Genomic DNA, 21,854 nt, shown 5'->3' with positions numbered 1-21,854 from the left:
GTGGGAGTTGCTAAAAACACACACACATACCAAATCCTAGAAATGGAACTTTCCCCCTTTTCTTGTTTTTTGCGGCGGCATTAGCCAAAAGATCAGGCAAACATCCTTACCGAAGAGGAGACCGGAGATGATTTAGCAAAGGTATTACTGGGTTGGTTTGCTTCGAAAGTCCTCAAATATTGCTCTGAGACCGAAACTTTAAAATGACAGCTATCCATGAATCGGTGCTGTTTGTTCCAGCGTGGGCGATGGCGAGGCGATGGGGGCAGCAGCAGAGATGCTTCCTCGACCCCTTTGCCCGTCTCCCCACTTCTCTGTTGCTGCCCTCGTCGCCTCTCAGGACCAACCCCCCCGTTCCCGAGGTCTTAACTAAGTGGAGACCATCATTCGCCTTCTGCCTAAACCACTTTTCTTTCTTTTGCATCAAAAGAAAGCCGAACGCTCTTCTAACAAGATACGATCCTTACTCGGAAGTAAGTCCCCCTGAAGCCCGGGAGGCTCCCGAGAGAAAACATGCAGGGTGAGATCGGGTCAGTTTTTTAACCCTCCCTCCTCCCCAAGATGCTGCGATGCCATGCACACTTACCTGGGAACAATCCCCATTGCAAACAGTGGGACTTACTTCTGAGTAAGCAGGGCACCGGATTTGAACCCACACTTAAAAGTTGGCTAAGATAGGATAACATTGAACACTTAAAAGTTGGCTAAAATAGGATAACATCCACCCCCCCTTGGGAAAAAAAGAGAGGAAGGTGGGGGGAGGGAAGCAAAACTCCTGGAAACGGGAGGAAGCATCCCCAGCCAAAGAGAGAGAAAAGTTGTGGGGGGTTGGAGCGCATTCCTATAGTAACAGGAGCGGCGTGCTCAGTCCCAGCTGGTTGCTAAGAGGGTTAAAAACTGTATCCAAACAGCTTTTCTGGTTAGGCTGGGGAAGGTGGAGAGCGCGCGAACGGGGGGGGGTGGAGAGAGCGAGGGGGGGTGGAGCGGGTGGAACCCTTGCCACATGGGCCGGCTCATTGGGCGGGAGCGGCGGAGAGACAAGGGTCTCCAGCAAATCAGCGGCTAATTGATTAAGGCGAGCTCGTTTGAATAGAGCTGGCCCTGTGCCAATCGCCTTTCAAAGAGCCCCCTGTATGATTAATCGCAATGCATTATTGATAATCACAATTATAGTAAGACACATGCGCGGTGCGCGGAGGATCGGGCAAGCGGGAGGAGGCGGGAGAGGGAGGGGAAGCGCCAGGAGGAGGAGGAGGAGGAGAAGGAGGGGGGCCAGGCTCGATTTCCGTAATTTTGAGAAGATTTTTTTTTAGTAATTTTTTATTCTGCCCCAGCTGATGTTTGCGCCAGCATGTCGCGGAGGAAACAGGCGAAGCCGCAGCACTTCCAAACCGACCCCGAGCTGGCCTCGAGATCTCAGCGCAATGGTGAGCTTTTTTAAAAAAGGGGGTGAGCAGTTGCGTCCTGTTGGGGTGGCTTTTTTTTAAGGGAGGGGGGACCTTTTTTTAAGGAAAAAAAGGAAGAAATCGCTCTCGCTCGCTCTGTCCTGCGCGCGATTTCCCTCACTTCCGACCCATAGAACACTGATATTTGTCTATCTTTTTCTTGTTAAAGCGATTATGGATCCCCCCCCCCCACAAACAATCGGAACAAACTTACCTTCGGGGTTAGAGACGGTGGAGAGAGAGAGAGAGAGAGAGAGAGAGAGAGAGGTTTAAAGAGAGAGTCAGAGAGAGACTTTGGAAGCAAGAGCGTGAAGTTGATCAGCTGGAGTTGTGACTTCTTGCGGATGGTTCGAGTCCTGGGTGGTTTCCTTCCTCCTCTCTTCCCGCCCCCCTCCTCAAGCCCCGTCGCTGCCCTCTGTGGATCTTTCCCTCGCTGGATCGTTTTCGATCTGGCAAGCGGAGACCGGATCTCTCTCAATTAGCCGCACCGCCCCCCTTCCCTGAACACGCACGCTGCCACTCGCACGTTGATCGGAAGCGGAGTTGGGGATTTCTCTTTCCCCACCTCCCCTTTGGGGAAAGATGCGCAGGACCTTGACGCCCCCCATTCCCTTTCAGGGGGTGCATCTCTGGGGGCCTGAATCTTAAAATAAAACATCGTTTATCCAAAGATCTCTCTCCCCCCCCATTTTTTATGGAGTCTCTTTTCGGCTTCCCTTCCCAGCCTTGCCTGAGAGAGCTGCCCTGGAATATTGCAACTTTCCCCCCTCCTCTCTCCAGCGTGAATTTTAGAGGAAGTTAAAAAGGGTTTTGTTTTTTTTTTAAATCCCACGTTTTCCAACAGCGGGGTAGGTGGGGGGTTGGCAGCGCCTCCTTCGCTCCCGGCTGGCCCCGATGGGTGAGTGAGAGCGAGATCTCCTTTTCCTGGCACCCGGCGCGATGCACTCCTTCCTCTTTCGTTTGCTTCATCCCCCTCTCCTCCTCGGCGTGCCCAGCTGGCCGGCTCAGCTTCTGCTCCGCCGGGCTCCACTCTCGCGTTGAATTTTCATATCGTCGCGGCGGATCTGTGTTCGAGTTTGTCCCTTTCGGCTATGATTTCCTTGGGGGGGGGGTGTATGCCAAAGGTTCTTCGGCGCGCACGGGAGACTTTGGCGATCGTGGGAAATTTCCATTTAAAGTGGTTTGTGCGCGCGCGTATCTCGGTATGTGGCGGCCTGCTTTTTAATGCCTTTGGTATTGATAATACGGGGGGGTAGGGTAGAGAGGGACCCCCGTTTTTACCTGTGCCTGTGAAAACCGGGTGAGTTTCTGAATTTGGGGAAGGGGGCGGCGAAGCCAGCGAAGAGGCCTGCCGCTGCGTGCATGGATCATCAGCAGAAAGTGGGGGCTTGTTGTGGAAAAGCCCCGAATCCAAGGGAAAGTTTTCTTTTCGATGCCAGGCTTGTCAGTTTCTCCTGTGGGCAGAGGAGGAGGGCACAGCAACGTGTCTCTTGCTCCAAAGTTGTTTTGGGGGGTTTTTTGGGGTGGGGTAGCGGCGTTTGGGGGTGCGATATGCTCGGATCGTCAGCAGGAGATACAAAGTTCTCCGTTTGTTTTTAGCAGAGGAAAGTAGGGGGCGAGAAGGCACTGTGACAAACCTAAGAACGGAGAGCGTCCCTGCGCGACCCTCCGTTCCTCCTCCGCCGAAGAAGCAATGGAAGGGGGCCAGGATCGTTAGGGAAGGATGGCAAGAGAGAGGAGGATGTTTGTGGACGGAGTACTTTTCCCAAGGAGGCTTACTCGGGAGTAAACCTTTCTTGAGTTCACGGCAGTTGTAGAAGTGCGAATTGGATTGTGGTAATTCTTATTTCGTGCGTGTGTGTTTTGGAAAAATCTTTTTCATCTCCTTCAATTTCTATACACAAGAGATAATGCGCGTGAATTTGTCAGTGGATTCAATGTCCGCATGTAAAGTATGCAAAATGCGTGGTTGCTTTACACTTTTTTCCGTGGGGAGGGGGGGTAGAGAGAGGCTGTAAAAAGAGAGAAATTGGTGGTGGAGGAGGATGGCCTGCACTGCCCAGCTCTTTTCCAGACGTGCAGTTAGGGTGGTACTTCCAAGGACAGTGGGCAGCCTGATAAAAGCTGACTCTAAAAATCTTCACAGGAGGGTGGTGACCATGGTGTGTTTCCAATAATACAGATTGTATAGAAAGAATATATATATATATATATATATATATATATATATATATATATAGCAGGAGCTCTTCAATTTGATTTATATATTTTTTTGCAAGGAAACAGTCTTAATCCTCCTTTTTAACAACTCTTCCTGCCGACCCCCTCTTGCCTTCACACACACATATACAAACACCCTGCACGTTTCCAGAGCAAATTTCTGTCTTAAGGGATTTGGCCAGGGGGGTGATCTGCATGAGTCTGTGTGGAGTGAGTCACCAATAGAAGCTGTGCCTCTCCCACAGTCCCATTTAAACCCCCAGCTTAGTCATTAAAAGTAGCAGTCAACAGACAAGCCCCTCTAACCCCCGAACCTTTCAGCATCACCCAGATCAGGGCAGCCAGTGCGGAAGGCATGGAAGTTCTTTCATTTGTCCTTTTCATGCCAGCTTTATGCCACCACCCCACTTTTTTCCTTTCTTTTTTAATATCCTCATCCCTCATCCCCCCCCTTTTGTAAGAGACCTTAGAAAAGTTTGGCAACAAATTGTGCCAAAGGAACTGCAAGCAAGTTTCTATTTCCCTGGAAAGAAAGTGTCCCTTGGTGGTTTTATTATAAGGCAACTTTTTGGCATCTTAAAAAAACAAACAAACAAAAATTCATGTCCTTTCCTTTCTCAAATTCTTGACATGCGTTGGAATTCTTGTTAGAAAACTTCTTGACCTTCTTCTTTCGACTTTGGATGAGTTGATGTCCCTTCAGTTTATTATCTAAACTCTCTTCTCAGAAATCGGTCGGGCACATATATTTTGCAACTTCATTTTTCTGCCACCAACTCCAGGTTGAAATTTCAAGAATACACTTTAGATCGCTCCTTTTTCTTTTTATCTTTATTTCTCGACAAGAGCTCCAAAAGAAGAACTCTGTGGTCTTCAAGCTGGATCAGGGATAGGAATAAGCAAATTTATTATCTTTACTTTGTTGGGTGCAAGAGAGGGGACTGCTTCCCCCCACAAAAATAAAAATTTCTACTACTCTTTGATAGGTCAAGGCATCTTCGATTTGTTAGGACCTAGCTAGCTACAATTCTCCACCCTCTATATTTTAGTCTCTGGATTCATTTTCTTTGTACGCCTCTTCCAAAACCACCCTGCTGCAGAGTTAGGGAGGAAATTCATCTTAGGGAGTTTTCATGCCTGTTGCTAACTTGATGTGCTTAAAATAACTAGATTTCATCAAAGCACAATGATACGAAGACAATACTGGTCCAGCTCTTTTTAGTCACTAGCTCACTTGAATTAACTATATAATGCAAGCCAGTTTTTCTCAACCCCCCTTTTTTTGCTAGTTCATTGTTCTTCGGGAAAGCATTTGTAAGAGTTAGTATTTCTAACAGCTATCTTAGTCTTTCTTCTTCTCCCCCCTCCCTTCCTTACTGGTAATAGATTTAGGTTATGGCTCCCTTTACATGCTTGGACAATAAGTTTGACTAAGTTGCCTGGAGGCTATATTTTGTAATAGTGTTAACAGGATTGAGTGTTGTAATAATATTGGTATACAATGGTGCTGCTAAAGCCTTCAATACGGACAGTTTCCTTCACTATATGACCTATATTTTTATGCCCTAAAATTGTACACAGCCTTTCATATATGTATAAATATATATATGCATGCACAGACACACATACGCTCTTATCAAGCTGAGATTAGGCAGGGTAATTAAAAGCTCAGGAAAGCACGGTGTTTTCTATCACTGTTAATCTAGACATAATTGCTGTGAAAACAAATTATATATCTTACAAATAAAATGTCATAGAATTGCCCATTTAGAGCTGGTTTCATTTTCTGGTTATTTCCCCACCCCCCTCTAGTAATCTGTTTTAGAATTCAGATCTCAGAAATTTCTCGACCTGCAGCTGTCTTCTTTTATTTATTTAAAGAAACACTTGCCCTTCTGTGGCCTAGGTTTTATCCATCTTTTCTTGAGAATTTTATACAGGTACCTTTTCTGACGCTTTGCTATTAAAACTTCTGCTGGCCTTTTCTCATTCTTTTCATTTGTGCTGCTCAAAAAATTAGGAACGGTTTTGGTGCTGTTAGGCGAAAAAAAATTCCCTAACAGTGGAAACGGTAGAGCAAACATCTGGAGTTCCAGACATAAATTGTATTCAACAAGTCATTGGCTGCTGTTGGGGAAAATATACAGCTGAAGAGTTGCTTCTTGAAATTTAGGGTTCTAATATTATCCTCATTTACCTGAGACAGCCTTTTTCAGATTCAGTTTAGCTTGTTTTTGAGGAGACATGTGTGGGATTGCACTGCTGTCTAAGGTTTCTAGAATACTTGTTACATTTAGAGTTGGCTGTATATTCCCCCCCCCCTTAAGCTTTTTTTTTTTAAAGAGGGTAATGGCCTAATCTTAACACAGAAGCAGTATTTCTGGAGCAGAGTTATTCAGTCTATTGCAAAGACTGGGACAGAAGGATAATCCCGAGGATACAAGGTGCTAACAATTCCCTTTGGGCATGGGAAACACAAACTCTGGGATTCATAGTGAACTATTAACCTACCCTGACTATCTACACATTTGACATAATTATCCAAGTTATAATTAATTACATTTTCAATTAACACCATTGGAAATCAGGCTTGCTGAACAATGGTGTCTCTCTCTCCCCCCCCCCCCTTTATTACAGGATAAGGCATTTCTTTTCAAAAGACCAAACTATTTTTGGACAATTGTGTATGTACTTACATTTTAACAAAATAGAATATTTGAGAAGAGTTCAACACAGGCAGAAATGCTAAGAATAATTCATGAACGGCCCTCAATACTTTGATTCAGAAGTAAATCTTGTTTTAAATGAATGGCAATTGCTTTTGTACAGATGTGTTAAAGTTGCAGTTATACAATCAGTGTGAAACAATTTTGAGAGTCTGGGGTTGTGTCCGTGAAATATCGTCCTTTGCCCCTTTCCGAGCTGCATGTTTTGCGTCCTCAGAAACCTCATTTAACTTTTGTGCAATCACTTCCAAAAGTAGCTGTTTCAATAGATTTTCCTTTCCTTTTCTCCCCGATTGACTCCTGATAAAGATCCTTTCCAGAAGGGTGGACTTCTTAGGTGTATAAACATCCTTTTTGTTGATCACTGTGGCAAATCGTATCAGCTGGAGAAGGGAGGGGAGAGATGCAATAAATTGATAATAAGCTGGTGGAGAGTGATTGTGGGAAGAAACTTCCAGATAACCGCTGGTAGAGGCAACCTGAGAGAGGGCCCCAGTCAATGCCTCTTCTACCTTTTCCAAAAGTGGATAGTGATATCTCAGATATATATATTTTTTGGTCCTTTTTCTGGGGGGTGGGGGAGCCAAAAAGCCAGACTTGTCTCCCAGCAGTGGCTTTGCTCAGAGGGCTATTAGTTGGGGATGTTTGGCCAATCCGTGCTAGGGGGAAACCTCGAAGTGTTTGGATGTTTTAACCTTTGCCAGCCTCCTTCCAGTCAAAGGTGACAAAGTTCAGATCACAATATGCAGTTCAATATCTTGCCGGTGACCCCCAAATAGAGTCTTACCAGGCGCTTAGCAGGAAGCTGCTAGTTTATTTTAGCTTCACCTTATCAGCCTCGCTGCTTTTGCTAACTCTTATTCCCTTGTCACCCCCTTGGACGCCAGACCCCCAAAGAGGGGATTGACAGCCAGTTGCCACAGCGCCTTTGCCTCCCCCCCCCCCACTCCAAACAACAGGGATTTGGTTTCTTGTTCCTTTGCCAATGTTTGCATAGCCAAAGTTTAGATATTGCTTCTCTCTCTCCCCCACCTCTCTTTCCCCTTCTCTTTGGTTTCTCACTGGAACAATGAAACTGCTCTCAACTTTTTGGGAGAAACTGTTGCAGCAGGAACCCCACCTAGTGTTCGTTTTGATTCAACCGTAGGAAAGAGTTCTTTTATTTTAAGTAGCTACGTAGGTAGGTCCGTCTCCCGGCTTTTAAAAATAGAAATGCTCTTAAACAGTGCAAATCAATTAACAATTGGGTTAATTGAAAGGCGCGTCTGTGTATTTGATCTCGGGTGGAAGAATCCTTTTCTGAGGGGTTTCAAAGGGATGGTAGCAATAGTTGTTTGCTAGTTGTTGTAGGGAAGGATGGAAACTGTTGGGGAGAGAGGGTATGTATTCTTAATATATTGCCCCTATAATGCCTCTACTAATGTTTGAATATAAATACAGCTGTGATTCCCCCCCCAAAAAAGTTCATTTTTAAATTACATATGAGAAGGAAGAGACCACATTTGACCTTGATTTGCATATGTGTATCCTAACTTATCTATAAACTTTATTCTTGTAATGGAAATATCAATGTGAAGTTGTTCTGTGAATGTTGAGAAATGCATTCCAAAGAATATTTATTCATAAAGTGGAAAGGCCTTGTTCAATCTCATTGCTTTGCAGATAGACACTTAGAGCAAAAGGGATTGCCTCTCTCCCAAGATTTGTGGAAGATGACTGAATGTTTGAATTTTTCTTCTGAAGTTTTTGCCTCAAAGCAGTTCAAAATTTCTCCCTTTGGAGAAAGCAATCAAGTTGGCATGAATAGTTAAGGTTAGCAGCAGAATTCTTGCAGTTTTTGTAGGAACCTATTGATCCTGCTCTTGATTGGTGGATGTAGGCCTTGGAAAGCAAAGTTCCCTGGGTGGCATTTTTCTTTTTCTGTTTTAGAAAATAGGCGTCTGCTGTTGAAACTTCATTTTCTTATAAATACATCTTGATATAAATACATCTCTTTGAATTTTCCATTTCAAAAGTGCTGCCTGCAGTTATATTATCATGCTTCTTTTTAACAAGATCTATAAAAGATTAAATCTTTCTGTCAGGTGATAGGCATAGTTGCTTTGGTTCATCATGTCGCCAATTACTCTGATTAAAAAGCTGTTAAGGAAACACTGCCTTAATTTTTGTTTCATTTCGGGGTTTCGTTTTTTTGAAAAAGATATGACTTTAAAGAGTGGAAGCTGCTTTAAGCTGTAATGTATTTCAGTTTCTGAAATTTCTAAGCATGTTGTTTTTAATGAACCTGAGAAGCAATTGTGAATTTAGGTTATTCCTGATTAGCATGTGAGCATTTTCCCCTGTGTGTGCCAAACAGTGGTAAGAGGAGACAATGCCAGTGTCAGTTTTAGAATATTTAGCATGCACATATCAAATTTGTCGAGGAAAAAAATAATCGCTAGGTATTAACGCTGGGGAAATAAAGTTTCCTTAGCGTAAGTCTTTTGGTACAGGTTTTGTGAGAAAATCTCATAGTTTTGTTTCTTCTTAACTGGCCCTTATGAGTGCAGTATAATATTACTTTATTTTTTTAAAAAGCGATGCGTACTTTAAATCCTGTAACTGGAGCATGTTGTGCTGAGCATTGCAACTTAAGGTAGTGAAATAATAGCGAGCGCTGCAACTTGACATGGAGGACATGTGTTGCATTTTGTGTGCAGCGAAGTATCAGGCAGGTAAAATAACAGGGCCTTTGTAAACCAGGATTATAATAATCTACTGCAAGGGTGAAGAAAGGGAAATGGAACAGGTTTTAATTTTCAGTACAGGCGTGCTAAATATTTGAAGCAAATCCACTGTCATGTGTACAATTCATCAGTTGGTTTTCTGATTTCTCTCTTCTCCCCCCCCCCGCAAGTTATTTAGTTTTGAATCTGTCATTATTTGTCTAAGCACAGCTGACCAAGCAAAACCATGTTTTAAAGTGGGCTTTATGTTTTGATAAATGTGATCTGGTTGAAAAGTATTTTCGACTGAATGTGGAGCTTAATAGAACATGCTGACATAATAGTTTTAATGCATTTTGTTGAAAATGTGTGAACAAACAGAATAGCTTTTGTTCCTTCATAATTGGCTGTAAAAGTAGATGGAAACATCACCATTACATATGGAAATGTGGAAGAGAGAAAGGAATAACATTTTCAGTCGGCTATATTCAGAATTGGATTCCCTGGTTTTAAAATAAGCATCTAAAATGGATGCCTCATTTGAAATTAGTTGTCAAAATACAATGCTCTAAATGGAATGTTTGTCACGATGGATCTATATATTTTATTCTGCATGAAACAGGGAAATAACTAAAGCAGTGTATGCAAATAGACTGCATTTAATATTTCACCTTACCTTTTTTTATGCCCATGAAGCGAAGTACCAAAATTGCAGCCTTAATATGCTAGGATGTGACAAGAGGCAGGGCGACCAAGTATTATTATTTTAAAATGGATTGATAATTATCCTTTCCCAGTAAAAACTTTTGTAGAGGGGTATCCATTATTATTTTTTTAAAAAAGAAAATAATGCAAAGACTGTATGGCATATTTGCGCCATAGTATATCTCGAAACGAGTTCATTTACTCTTCTGTATAAATGCAGAACTCTAAAGTATTTGCTGTTTAAGGAAACTGAGTGCAGTTCTTTTTCTCTCTCAGTGGGTCCAATGGCTGTGTAAACTTGGATCAGTTTTAACTTGTAAAAGCAAACCCTTCTTCACCCCCCCCCTTTTTTCCCAGGCACTTTTAATGTTCGTTTTCTTCTGAGATTTAATTTGGAAGTCATGGAAACTACCTATTATCTGATTTTAGTGTTGCAGCAAAACAGGCAGGGAGGTAATCCTTGAATTAAACGAGCTCCCCCCACCCTTCCCTGGCTTTCTAAATTGACCACACACAATCTGTACAACCAAATTCTGTGTCCTCATGCTGAGAAAACAATAGGGAACCATCCTTTCTTTTGAATAAGATCAACTAGTTTGAAGTCAGGGGCTTCTTCTTCTTCTTTTTGTAACGATTAATTTACAAATGGATCTCAGCGATAAGAAAAGGGAGCAACCAGTGATAACAAACATGAAATGAAAGGGGCTTCTTCTAATGAAAGGTTCCGAGTTATCTGCTAAACAATTGACAAGAGTTAAAAGCAAATAGTTTTGATATGCACTCAGACAAGGGAGATTGCAGAGGGTTATCAACCTTAACAACCCAGATTGATTTCTTATTGTATAGAAACATTTTCTCTTAACAGCTCATCTTCTCTCCCCCCCCCTTTGATGGTTTCTCTCCCCCCCCCTTTCCCAGAAATGTAAAGTTTTTAATGCTGCTTTTATAGATATGAGGTCATACTCTGATCTAATCTCCATGGTTGTAAAGTACAATGACTGCAGGCAGTTGTGGGATCTTGTATACTCACAATGGGGTTACCCAGAGATTTACACTGGTACCACTGAGGTTAGAATTGGCATCATAAAAGGCAACTCAACACCCCGATCCTAAGCACATTTAGTTGGATGTAAGTCCTAAGCGTTCTTATGAAGAAGTCGCCACATTGAATTCAGTGGGGCTTACTTTGAGTAAGCATGGAAATCTGTGCTGGGGACCTGCAGTTCTGGATGAAGCAATTGACTAGCAAATTAAAAAATGCATAACATGTTGAGGGCGACTTAGGGGCTTGTGGAGCTATATAGCAGAGTGGAAAGGACTCTGCGGTCTTCAAGTAAGCATCATAAGTAGGATTAGGCAACAAATGCTTGATTGTGAAAATATGAATATTATTCTTTGACAAGGGATTTCTCATTTTTTTTCCATTTTATGTGTAACAAAGGCTTTAGATGCTGTGGGGTGAACTTTGGAAAGGAAAACCAATGCTTTGTAGGAGGATCAGAGTTAGCTCTGAGTTATGCAGGAATGGGAAAGCTAGCTTGTTTGTTTGTTTCTCGTTCATGTCAACCTGAAGCTTGGGTGATATGTGCTCCCCCCCTTCTCTCCCCCCGCCCCATTCTTTCTTGTCAGCAACTGATTGGGACCTTGAACGACTACAAATTAGTTTAGTGACGGGGTGACTGTCACTGATATCTTTGAATCGGTTGAGGATGAACAAGGTTGATGGGGAGCTTGAGAGTCTAATGAGTCCTTCAAATGCTTGATTTGCCACTCGGTGGACAACTAGGCAATAAGCAGTATGAAACATTGGAAATCAATACCTTGCTATGGAATTTCATTATGCCCCAATGTCTTTGGTTCATACTATTTTATCTTTTGATGGATTATCTGGAGGAAATGATCATCTGAGACACAGGTAGCCATAAAAAGCACCCCTTGTACAGTCTTAAAAATCAGTCATGGGCAACCTCTGTGAAGTCACAATATTGATTTTTTTTCACATGTATGGCCAGTCTTGGTCTGTCTTGGTAGTGGGAGAAAGTGGCAGATCTCACCAAAACGTCTTGGAGGGAGAAACAAAGATGCAATGCAAGGTCTACAGGTTTCTTCTCTGGTGCTTGAAGCCATGCACTGTTGCTAGGAAGCGATATTTACAGGCTAGGGAAGCGGGACACACAATCCCTAGATGGAAATTTGCATGCTTTTTCGGTAGCTTCCAACACCCCAATTCTGGCACCAGTACTGACTGCCTGAACCTCCCACCTTCCTTTGCAGACCAAGTTAAGGCTGTTATGTGCATGCTGTGTGCAATATTCCTTTACTCTACAGTAGCCTGACCTGATAACATAAAAACAAGGCTAACAATGGAGGAAAAATAGAACGAATCAACAATATGTTGCGCTGAATACAAACATAATCAACCACAACACGCGAAATGGTGCCTGGTGCACTAAACGGCGCTCTTCGTTTCGGCCGCCTCCGTGTGTGCAGAAGTCAAATTGCATCTTTTGCCCCATCTCATCCAGAATTTTAATTTCTAGGGATCATCTAGAAGGGGCCTGAGAGTTTAAGCCAAATGCAGTCTACAAGCTGCTCTCTAGATGGACTGCAACTCCTATAATCTCTGACTATTGACCATGACAACTGGGACTGATCGGAGTTGTACCTCAAAATATTTGGAAGGTGCCACATTGGCTAACCCTGCTTTAAGACCATGTTGCTGCACATTGACTTTTTTAAAGTCACTCACGAAATAGGGAAAGTAACTTATTTATCATGGACAGGTACCAGAAATATCAGGGAGATCTTGGGGGACACAAGCAAAGAGTCTAGGAAAGTGAAGGGGTGGTTGAAGACTAAGCAGGAAACCTTTTTGAGATAGGTGCGCTCTAGCAAATCTTAACATTGCCTATCCTACAGACCAGATTTGTGTTTCTGCTCAGTTGCTAATCTTGCTCTTTTTCTTACCCCCTCCCTTTGCCTTGATGTTTTAGGAGACACGCAGAAGGGTCAAACAAATCGAACCACCAAGGCGAAGGATGCCCACGTCTGTGGCAGATGCTGTGCTGAGTTCTTTGAACTATCGGATCTCCTGCAACACAAGAAGAACTGTAGTAAAAATCAATTAGTTTTAATTGTGAATGAAAATCCTGTTTCTCCTTCTGAAGCCTGCCCTCCCAGCTCCCCTACTGATAATCCTGACGAGCAGAGGAATGACACAGTTAATAACATGGATCAAGTAGACCGCAGCAGCCATCCTGAGCATAACAACAAACTTGACAAAGAAGAATCCATGGACGTGGAGGCTTCTGGCGTTAGTAACGGCACTAGCGGCAGTTCCCAGAGCGCCAGCGATAGCGTTGTGAGTGGTAACTGCTCCACCATGGGTACCTCAGCTATCACAACCTCTCTACCTCAAATAGGGGACCTGACAACGCTAGGCAACTTCTCGGTCATCAACAGCAATGTCATCATTGAAAACCTTCAGAGCACAAAAGTGGCGGTCGCCCAGTTCTCGCAGGAAGCGCGGTGCAATGGCGCCTCGGCTGGCAAGCTGGCCATCCCTTCCCTCATGGAGCAACTGTTGGCATTGCAGCAGCAACAGATCCACCAGTTGCAGCTGATTGAACAAATTCGTCACCAAATATTATTGCTGGCTTCGCAGAACGTGGACCTGCCAACGTCTCCCAGCCCCTCTCAGAGCACGTTACGAACATCTGCCAACCCCTTGTCCACGTTAAGTTCCCATTTATCCCAGCAGCTGGCTGCGGCGGCTGGGTTGGCACAAAGCCTAGCTAGCCAGTCTGCCAGCATCAGTGGTGTGAAGCAACTGCCCCCTATACAGCTACCTCAGAGCAATCCTGGCAACCCGGCAATTCCATCCAGTAGCGGCTCATCTCCAAATATTAACCTATCTGCAGTGGCAATTACGGCACCATCCTCTGACAAAGGGGCTACAAATGCTGGTGGCCCACAGCTTGGCAGCCCGCCAGTGACGGCGGCGTCCTCACCAGCTTTTGCAATAAGCAGTTTATTAAGCCCTGTATCGAACCCTCTTCTACCTCAACCCACCCCTAGCAACTCTGTGTTCCCCAATCCTTTGTCCGGTCTTGGAACGCCTGCAGAGGATTTGAGCTCCTTGGCTGCCCTGGCCCAGCAAAGGAAAAGTAAGCCCCCCAGCCTGGCCACCTTCGAAGCGAAAAGTGCTTCAGACGAAGCATTCTTCAAGCATAAATGCAGGTTCTGTGCGAAAGTGTTTGGGAGCGACAGTGCCTTGCAGATCCATTTGCGTTCTCACACCGGTGAGAGGCCGTTCAAATGCAACATCTGTGGAAACCGGTTTTCCACCAAGGGGAACTTAAAAGTCCACTTTCAGCGTCATAAAGAAAAATACCCTCACATTCAAATGAACCCGTACCCAGTGCCAGAGCATTTGGACAACATTCCCACAAGCACAGGTATCCCGTATGGAATGTCAATACCGCCCGAGAAGCCTGTAACAAGCTGGCTGGACAGCAAGCCAGTGTTATCCACTTTGACGACATCAGTTGGCTTACCGCTTCCTCCCACAATTCCGAGCTTGACCCCTTTTATCAAAACAGAGGAGCCTCAGCCTATTCCCATCACTCACCCTTCATCTAGTCCCCCATGTTCTGTGAAAAGCGACTCTGGCTCCATTGATCCTGCTGGGAAAAACTCCAACGGGCATTTAGTTGAAGGGGAGGCGGGCCCCTTGCTCTCCTCCAATGACAAGCCAGAGGAAAGCACCCAGATGCCCAGCGCCTCTGCTAGTCTTAACAGTTCCGTAACCTCACCGGCAGCAGATTCAGGTTCCATCAATGTGGTCACTTTCACCAATCCACTGATGCCTCTCATGTCGGAGCAATTTAAGGCCAAGTTTCCATTTGGGGGGCTGCTGGACGCAACGCCGACCTCTGAGACCTCCAAACTGCAGCAGCTAGTGGAAAATATTGACAAAAAGGCAACCGATCCCAATGAGTGTGTCATTTGCCACCGAGTTCTTAGTTGCCAGAGTGCTTTGAAAATGCACTATCGCACACATACCGGTGAAAGGCCCTTTAAGTGCAAAATCTGTGGCCGCGCCTTTACGACAAAAGGAAATCTCAAGACCCATTACAGCGTTCACCGCGCCATGCCCCCGCTGAGAGTGCAACACTCCTGCCCAATCTGCCAGAAAAAGTTCACCAATGCTGTTGTGCTACAGCAGCACATCCGGATGCACATGGGCGGACAGATACCCAACACACCTGTGACAGAAAACTATCCCGAGTCGATGGAATCTGACACGGGGTCTTTTGATGAGAAGAACTTTGATGATCTGGATAACTTTTCTGATGAAAACATGGAAGACTGTCCCGACAGCAGCGTACCAGATACCCCGAAATCCATTGATGCATCTCAAGATAGCTTATCATCTTCCCCATTGCCACTGGAAATGTCAAGTATTGCTGCTTTAGAAAATCAGATGAAGATGATCAATGCGGGGCTTGCTGAGCAGCTTCAAGCAAGCTTAAAATCTGTTGAGAATGGGTCGGTGGAAGGGGACATCATGACGAATGATTCGTCATCCATTGGTGGCGATATGGAAAGCCAAAGTGCTGGGAGTCCTGCTATTTCAGAGTCTACCTCTTCCATGCAGGCCTTGTCCCCTTCCAACAGCACGGCTGAGTACCACAAGTCACCGTGCATCGAAGAGAAACCACCAAAAATGTTACCGAACGATTTTGCCAATGGTTGGCCTCCAGCCCTTGCAAACGGTGGTGCTTTGGATTTGACGTCTGGCAACCCCGAGAAAATGATTAAGGAAGAGTCCTTGAGCATGCTGTTTCCTTTCCGAGACAGAGGCAAGCTGAAGAACACGGCCTGCGACATTTGTGGCAAAACGTTTGCATGTCAGAGTGCCTTGGACATTCATTACAGAAGTCATACCAAAGAGAGACCATTTATTTGCACAGTTTGCAATCGTGGCTTTTCCACAAAGGGTAATTTGAAGCAGCATATGTTGACACATCAAATGCGAGATCTACCATCACAGCTGTTTGAACCCAATTCAACCCTTGGCCCCAATCAGAACTCTTCGTCAGCGATGCCCGCTAACTCGCTCTCGTCTCTGATAAAGACGGAGGTTAACGGTTTTGTACACAGCGCTCCTCAGGACAGCAAAGAGATGTCGCCTGCCCTGGTTCCTTCGGGGCCTCTGCCACCTTCAGCTACATCGCCAGTCTTGCTTCCGGCTCTCCCCAGAAGAACGCCGAAGCAGCACTACTGCAACACGTGTGGGAAAACCTTCTCGTCCTCCAGCGCTTTGCAGATCCACGAAAGGACTCACACCGGAGAGAAGCCTTTTGCCTGCACTATATGTGGAAGAGCTTTCACAACAAAAGGCAATCTTAAGGTACCTCCCTCCCCACCTCTATATTCATATTATTCTGTCTTGCTTTTGGCATCAAGTTGCACTTGACATATTGGGCCTGGTTTGTGCATAACCATGGTTTATTCAACAAACCACAAGTTTTCCCACAGATGATCAAAACAAGCCACCTCTTGTTTGTTTTCCAACTGCTCACTTATTCCTTTGTAGTCTTGGGTAGGGTGGTCAAACAAACCATGGTTAAGGGAAGGGTGCTGGGTTAGTGCAGTAAGGCCAAGCAACAGTTAAAAGAAACCAAAGGTTGTAAGCCACCCATGAGTCATGGCTTCAGATTCAGGTTTGTTGGCAGGAAACAAATCAAACTGAACATGCTGGGCAGGGTTCACACATGACACTACACCATGGTTTAATAAATTATGGTCTAGCATTATGTGTAAATTGGGCATTTGCATTTCATGCTGTGCATCCTGTCTTTTGTCTGCAGTCTCCAGGAGAGCGCCACATTTTTTACATGGCAAGCCTAAACCCTTCCTGTACACTGATACTCCCATGTAAATTGTGAATGGAATACACTCATTTTCACATGTATGGAAACCTGGGCCAAATTGTGTTTTGTAGCAAGTGTTCTTAGATGGACCTCTTCAATTCTTTTATGGTTCTGTGATGTGCATACCCAGCAATGGTGCTTGCTGCATGCAATGGAGGGGCATTGCCCTCAGATTACTGATACCTGATGGCAAATATAAAGGAGCAGGAAGCTCTGTTTTGGGGACTGATGCTAAGGCAAAAGCTGTGTGGGGTGTCAATATGTGTGTATGACTATACCATGTGTTGCCCCATCTACTTATAAAGAGAAGGACTGGTTTGCTTTCCCCAGGACTTTCAATTATGATTTTTGGGAAATGGGAAAGGGAGGGGGGAAAGCTTCTGCTTCTGCTGAAACTCCAGGTTAGAAAAGTAATCTGGGTATTGCTTCCATCAGTCAGAAGATAAGGCTCCCAGACCTCAATATCCTTCATCCCTACTGATTTTGGATATGGTATCAATGGTGTCAGGTGCCTGGTGGGGCGGAAGGCAGGGAGCCCAACAGGATATGGTGCCAGAGCTGATGACTGGCAGAGCCAAGGAATTCTAGTTTTGTCCTCGTCTTCCTCCCTGTTGAGTTTTGTAAGGACAACACTCAGATTAAAGAGTAGGAAGTTGACAGACAGTGTCCCAGATTGGCCTAGTGGACCCTAACCCTAACCCTCCACTATGCTATTTATTTCTTTTAAAATATTTATAGGTTGCCTTTCCAGATGAAGGCCACTCAAAGTAGCACACAACAGTATTCTGCACAGTGAATTTCTTAATCTTTTTCCTCATTTGCCAAAAATGTTTATTTCTTTTCTCATAACCCAACTTATTCTCCTACATTACCCATGAGAGTGTACCAGTGTTAGAAACTAAGATATATAATCTAATCACCAAATGGCACCTTAAACCTAGGTTACAGTCACCACAATGAATTGTCTAGCTGTCATTCCCCCCACCCCAATTGATTTTTTAAATCACCATTATTATTTCATTTCTTTTGGTTACCTATTTAAATTTCATAGAACAAATCTCAATGTGGTTTACAACACACTAAAACATCAGATAAAACAACCCAGAAAACAAATACAACCTTCAATGAAAATCTTTCAAATCCTTCTCTTAGTGACATTTTGCTTTCCCCAGTCACTAACCTGGTATCCAGAGATCTCCACGTGGTCGCAATTGCACCCACCAAACACACCTGGTGCCTGGCTAGTTTCTAACACCGGAGTGTGCATGTGGCTTCTAAGTCATCACCTGTCCAGGCACTAATCACCTTAGCTTTAGCAAGATGATGGTTTCCTGTGCATCCACCTCAGGATGCACCCAGGAAAGTATTCTCAGTTCCTGGCCAATTATTTCCATGCATAACAGCTAGAAGCATATTTGCATAGATCTGTGTTAATCTAATCACTGTTTTGTGTTTCCAAACTTCACCCCCCTTCTTTTTGGTGAATACAGAATTTTATAGACTCCCCAATTAAAGACAGCCAGAAAGTGTACTTTGTATATATACTCAGAACAGCAAAAGAATCCTCTCGTTACAGTTAAATTACTCTTTCCGTAATGTTAAAGCAGAGCACCACGAAGTCCTAAATATGAGCAACATCCTAGCTATAATTGCAAATCTAGCTGATGTTTCTTACTGGCATGTGTTGAAAAAGCAAATGTGCTTCATTTATATAACCAGTGCTTTTTTCTAAAAATAAATAAATAAATGTTTAGGGGTACTCCCATTTTCCTACTCATATTGAAATACTGCCCCTCAGTGAGGCCAAACTTAAGTTCACAAAATGTTTAGGGGTATGTGTACCCGTGTGTGTCCCCCCCCCGAAAAAAGGACTGTATATTACATCGGTGAAGCACTTTCAAATGCGCATCTCCCCTCCACCCCCTGCTGATGGTCTTTTCCTCTAGAGATTTTTTGCAGAGGCGATACAAGATGAATAACTACTTTCAGAGCATCCGGCCTGCACATGTTAAGCTCTCCAATGAGCAATTAGCGGAGGATTCTTTCAACCAGTTTAACTGGACATTTATAGGGGAAAGGGGTGTCTAATAAAGTAGTTGGCATTGTGATGGCAGTGGGTGGCAAAAATAGATCGAACTGTGCATGGCCACGCTAAACAAAACGCATTTAATGAAAGCGAGGGGTTGTAAAGTCCATCCTGTAGGCAGGAGAAACTTAGGCTGTTAGTTGAACCAGATGAGCTGTCGTTGGTTATTGATTAAAAAGAGGAATTTTAACCTTTTAGCCTTTTGCATGGCCTTCTAGAATGGGAATGGTCAATGTCTGTATTCTAGGAGGGGGGTACACACACACATTGCTACCCAGGCAATGGTCTGAGGAATGAAAGTGCATATTGCAGCATAAAGGGCTCCCCTGCAAAGTGGTTAAGCTCCACAGTAGAGCTGGGTGGTGCTCTGTTCTGGTATCAGAACCCAGGCCTAGCATGCCCAGCAAACAGGTACTTCAACGGTTCTCTTGCCTCTGAAATCCCAAAGAATGATGTCTCATTAAAGGTGTGAACTAGCTCTATTTTTGCACAACTTTCAATGTTGTTTCCCCAACCCCCTTCCTTGGCAAGTGCAAAGCGTAGGCGGGCCGTTTGAACCTTCCTCTTGGTGTTTGCTTGCTGCCTCTTTTCCCTTCCCACCTTTATTCAGTCACAGAACTTGAGGGAAGTCTGGCAGAGTTCCTACATGGTCCAGACACCAACCAGAGCCAATCCTACTTAGCTTCAACAAGGTGCCTGTGTCATACGTCCTCAAACTAGGCTTAGGGAAAACTGAGGTGCCATAGACTGCCCGCAGCCTGCCAGCTGACCATCTATCTGCTATAGATCAGGTGTGGGGAATCTCAGACCAAAGGCCCAAATATGCACTGCCACAGGACACCCTCCTTTAGTCATATCCCTACTTCTGAAGCCATAACCCTCACCAGCATTGCTTGATACCACCTTTAGGGGTTGTTTTTGCTTGGCTAGAATGTATCCTTCCTCTCTGATGATGCCTCTCACTTGCCTGGACTGAGGACCAAGAGAGAGAGGTGTGTGTAGAAACTTTGCACAACTGTGCATATATTTCTATATATCTCCACCTACTTTGGTCTCTGGCTTGTTGCCCCTGGACAGTTGCCTAGAAGGGAATGTGACCCATGGGCTCAAAAGCTATTCCCCACCCCTTCTGTAGACAGCAAGAACCAAAAGTGGAGATGCAGTATTTTCAGGTATTTTTGACCACCGTGAAAATAACGCCTGCCGCTGCTAACCAGTCTCTCTTTCAGGTTCACATGGGGACGCACATGTGGAACAGCACACCTGCCCGGCGAGGCAGACGGCTTTCTGTGGATGGCCCCATGACTTTTCTCGGAAGCAACCCTGTAAAGTTCCCAGACATCTTTCCAAAAGAGTTGGCTGTGAGGTCGGGAAATGGAGACCCGTCCAGCTTCTGGAATCAGTATGCCGTGGCTCTCTCTAACGGCTTGGCGATGAAGACGAATGAGATCTCGGTCATTCAGAATGGTGGCATCCCTCCAATTCCTGGGAGCCTGGGCAATGGGAGCAGCTCCCCGATTAGCGGCTTGACGGGCAGTCTGGAGAAGCTCCAGAACTCAGAACCTAACGCGCCTCTAGCTGGTCTGGAGAAAATGGCAGGCAGCGATAATGGGACTAATTTCCGCTTCACGCGCTTTGTGGAAGACGGCAAAGAGATTGTAACCAATTAGGACACGTGTTACGAACATTCCGGCAGATATTGCAACCTAAGGTTGTGCAGGTTTTTGTTTTCTTTGGAAGTTGGGGGGTGGGGGCGAATTGACAAAGTGACATTAAAAAAAGACATTCTTTTGTACCCTGTTCGACATCTAGAGTTCTAAAAACAGCTTATTTATTAGTGATATAACTTTTTTTTTTTTGCTTTGCAAACACATGCAAGCATTAACTTTGGTCTTCTGTATTTTGAACTAAATACTAATTGACTAGAGTGCTGTAACATTTATGGCAATGCAAGTCTGTTCAGCTAGGTGGTCTCGTTCTGGCATTTAACTTATTTTCTATATCCAGTTTAACATGAACTTTTTGTGGGGGCGACACAGTGCCTCCGTAATCCATTTCTCCCATCCACCCATCACCCCTCCCCCTCGTAACAAAAAGTCTGTATATGTGTATACTTCGATCCCGATGGGAAAAAGAGATTTATCGGCAAATACGTTGTTTAATTCTCCAAACAGATTTGCGCACAGGATTTGAAAATGGTCAATATAAAATTCAACTATATGCATCCTCCACAACAGGCTCGATTTGTTTTTTGGTTTTGAAATTTTTATTCTAAAATTAAAACAGCTTTTTTTTGGTGGGGAGGGTGTGTGCGTTAAGACTTAACTTTCTCCCTCCTTTTTGAATTGTCTTTCATACTGTGCTTGAGGTTTTTGGTTTGTTCTGTTTTTTTTACTGAAGTTGTCTTAGATGTTAATAAGTTTCTGTACAGTAAACAAGCAAGCAGATGATTAGAGGAGGTCCAAAAATGTTTTTGGTAGTTTGAAACATTTTGCCTTGTAGGTATATTCACATAGAAGGAGAGACAGAGAGAATGGGGTGGAAAGTGCTGGACATTGTGCTGCTATAAAAAGCATCTTGATCAACCTTCCATGGACAAATTCAGATGCTCCTGTATATACGATGAGAAATCTTGAGTTCATTAAAATGTACATATGTTCCCTGTGAGCTCAAACCCAACTTCTTGACCGAGAGAACAAGAATAGTTTTGTTTTATTTTGTATTAGGTCTGGGGGGGGGGTGTGAGTGGGAAGAATCCTTTGGACTGTTACGTGCACTTTCTTGGATAATTGAAAGGAAATAGGTCCAGTTTCTTCTAACATTTAATACTTAACTAACAGCAGAGATACTGTAATTTTACGCGAGTAATCAAATACATTTTTTTTCAACAGATGACGTTGGTAATTTTCTCTGTGTTTGTGTTTAAAAGTGAGGGGCTTTTCTTCCAGAACGGCTCTGGATGTGGCCCTTTGGGTTGTATGTTCCTTTTAAGAAAATAAGGGGATGTGGTATACGACATTACACAGAGA

The 21,854-nt window shown here is 44.2% G+C and overlaps 1 protein-coding gene across 2 annotated transcripts; it reads left to right on the top strand.

The window, feature by feature from the left end:
* The first annotated feature begins 1,253 nt into the window (after positions 1 to 1,253).
* SALL1 (spalt like transcription factor 1) lies at positions 1,254 to 21,492 on the top strand. Of its 2 annotated transcripts, none has more exons than XM_081201119.1 (3): positions 1,254 to 1,427; positions 12,795 to 16,216; positions 20,055 to 21,492. In XM_081201119.1, exons 1-3 carry the CDS (start codon positions 1,352 to 1,354, stop codon positions 20,493 to 20,495), a joined length of 3,939 nt encoding a protein of 1,312 aa, XP_081057245.1. In that variant the 5' UTR covers positions 1,254 to 1,351; the 3' UTR covers positions 20,496 to 21,492. The 2 variants fall into 2 exon arrangements, with proteins under 2 accessions (XP_081057245.1, XP_081057246.1); XM_081201120.1 differs by lacking the exon at positions 1,254 to 1,427 and adding an exon at positions 2,325 to 2,343.
* The last annotated feature ends 362 nt before the right edge of the window (positions 21,493 to 21,854 follow it).

This window comes from Podarcis bocagei (assembly GCF_964188305.1).
Source record: "Podarcis bocagei genome assembly, chromosome: 7".
NCBI lineage: Eukaryota > Metazoa > Chordata > Lepidosauria > Squamata > Lacertidae > Podarcis > Podarcis bocagei.
This window is presented reverse-complemented; position numbering and strand designations above follow the sequence as displayed.

Coding starts and splice junctions, on each gene's coding strand:
- SALL1 (XM_081201119.1), top strand. CDS start 1,352: ATGTCGCGGAGGAAACAGGCGAAGCCGCAGCACTTCCAAACCGACCCC. Junction 1,428..12,794: donor CTCGAGATCTCAGCGCAATG/GTGAGCTTTTTT, acceptor TTGATGTTTTAG/GAGACACGCAGAAGGGTCAA. Junction 16,217..20,054: donor CAACAAAAGGCAATCTTAAG/GTACCTCCCTCC, acceptor TCTCTCTTTCAG/GTTCACATGGGGACGCACAT.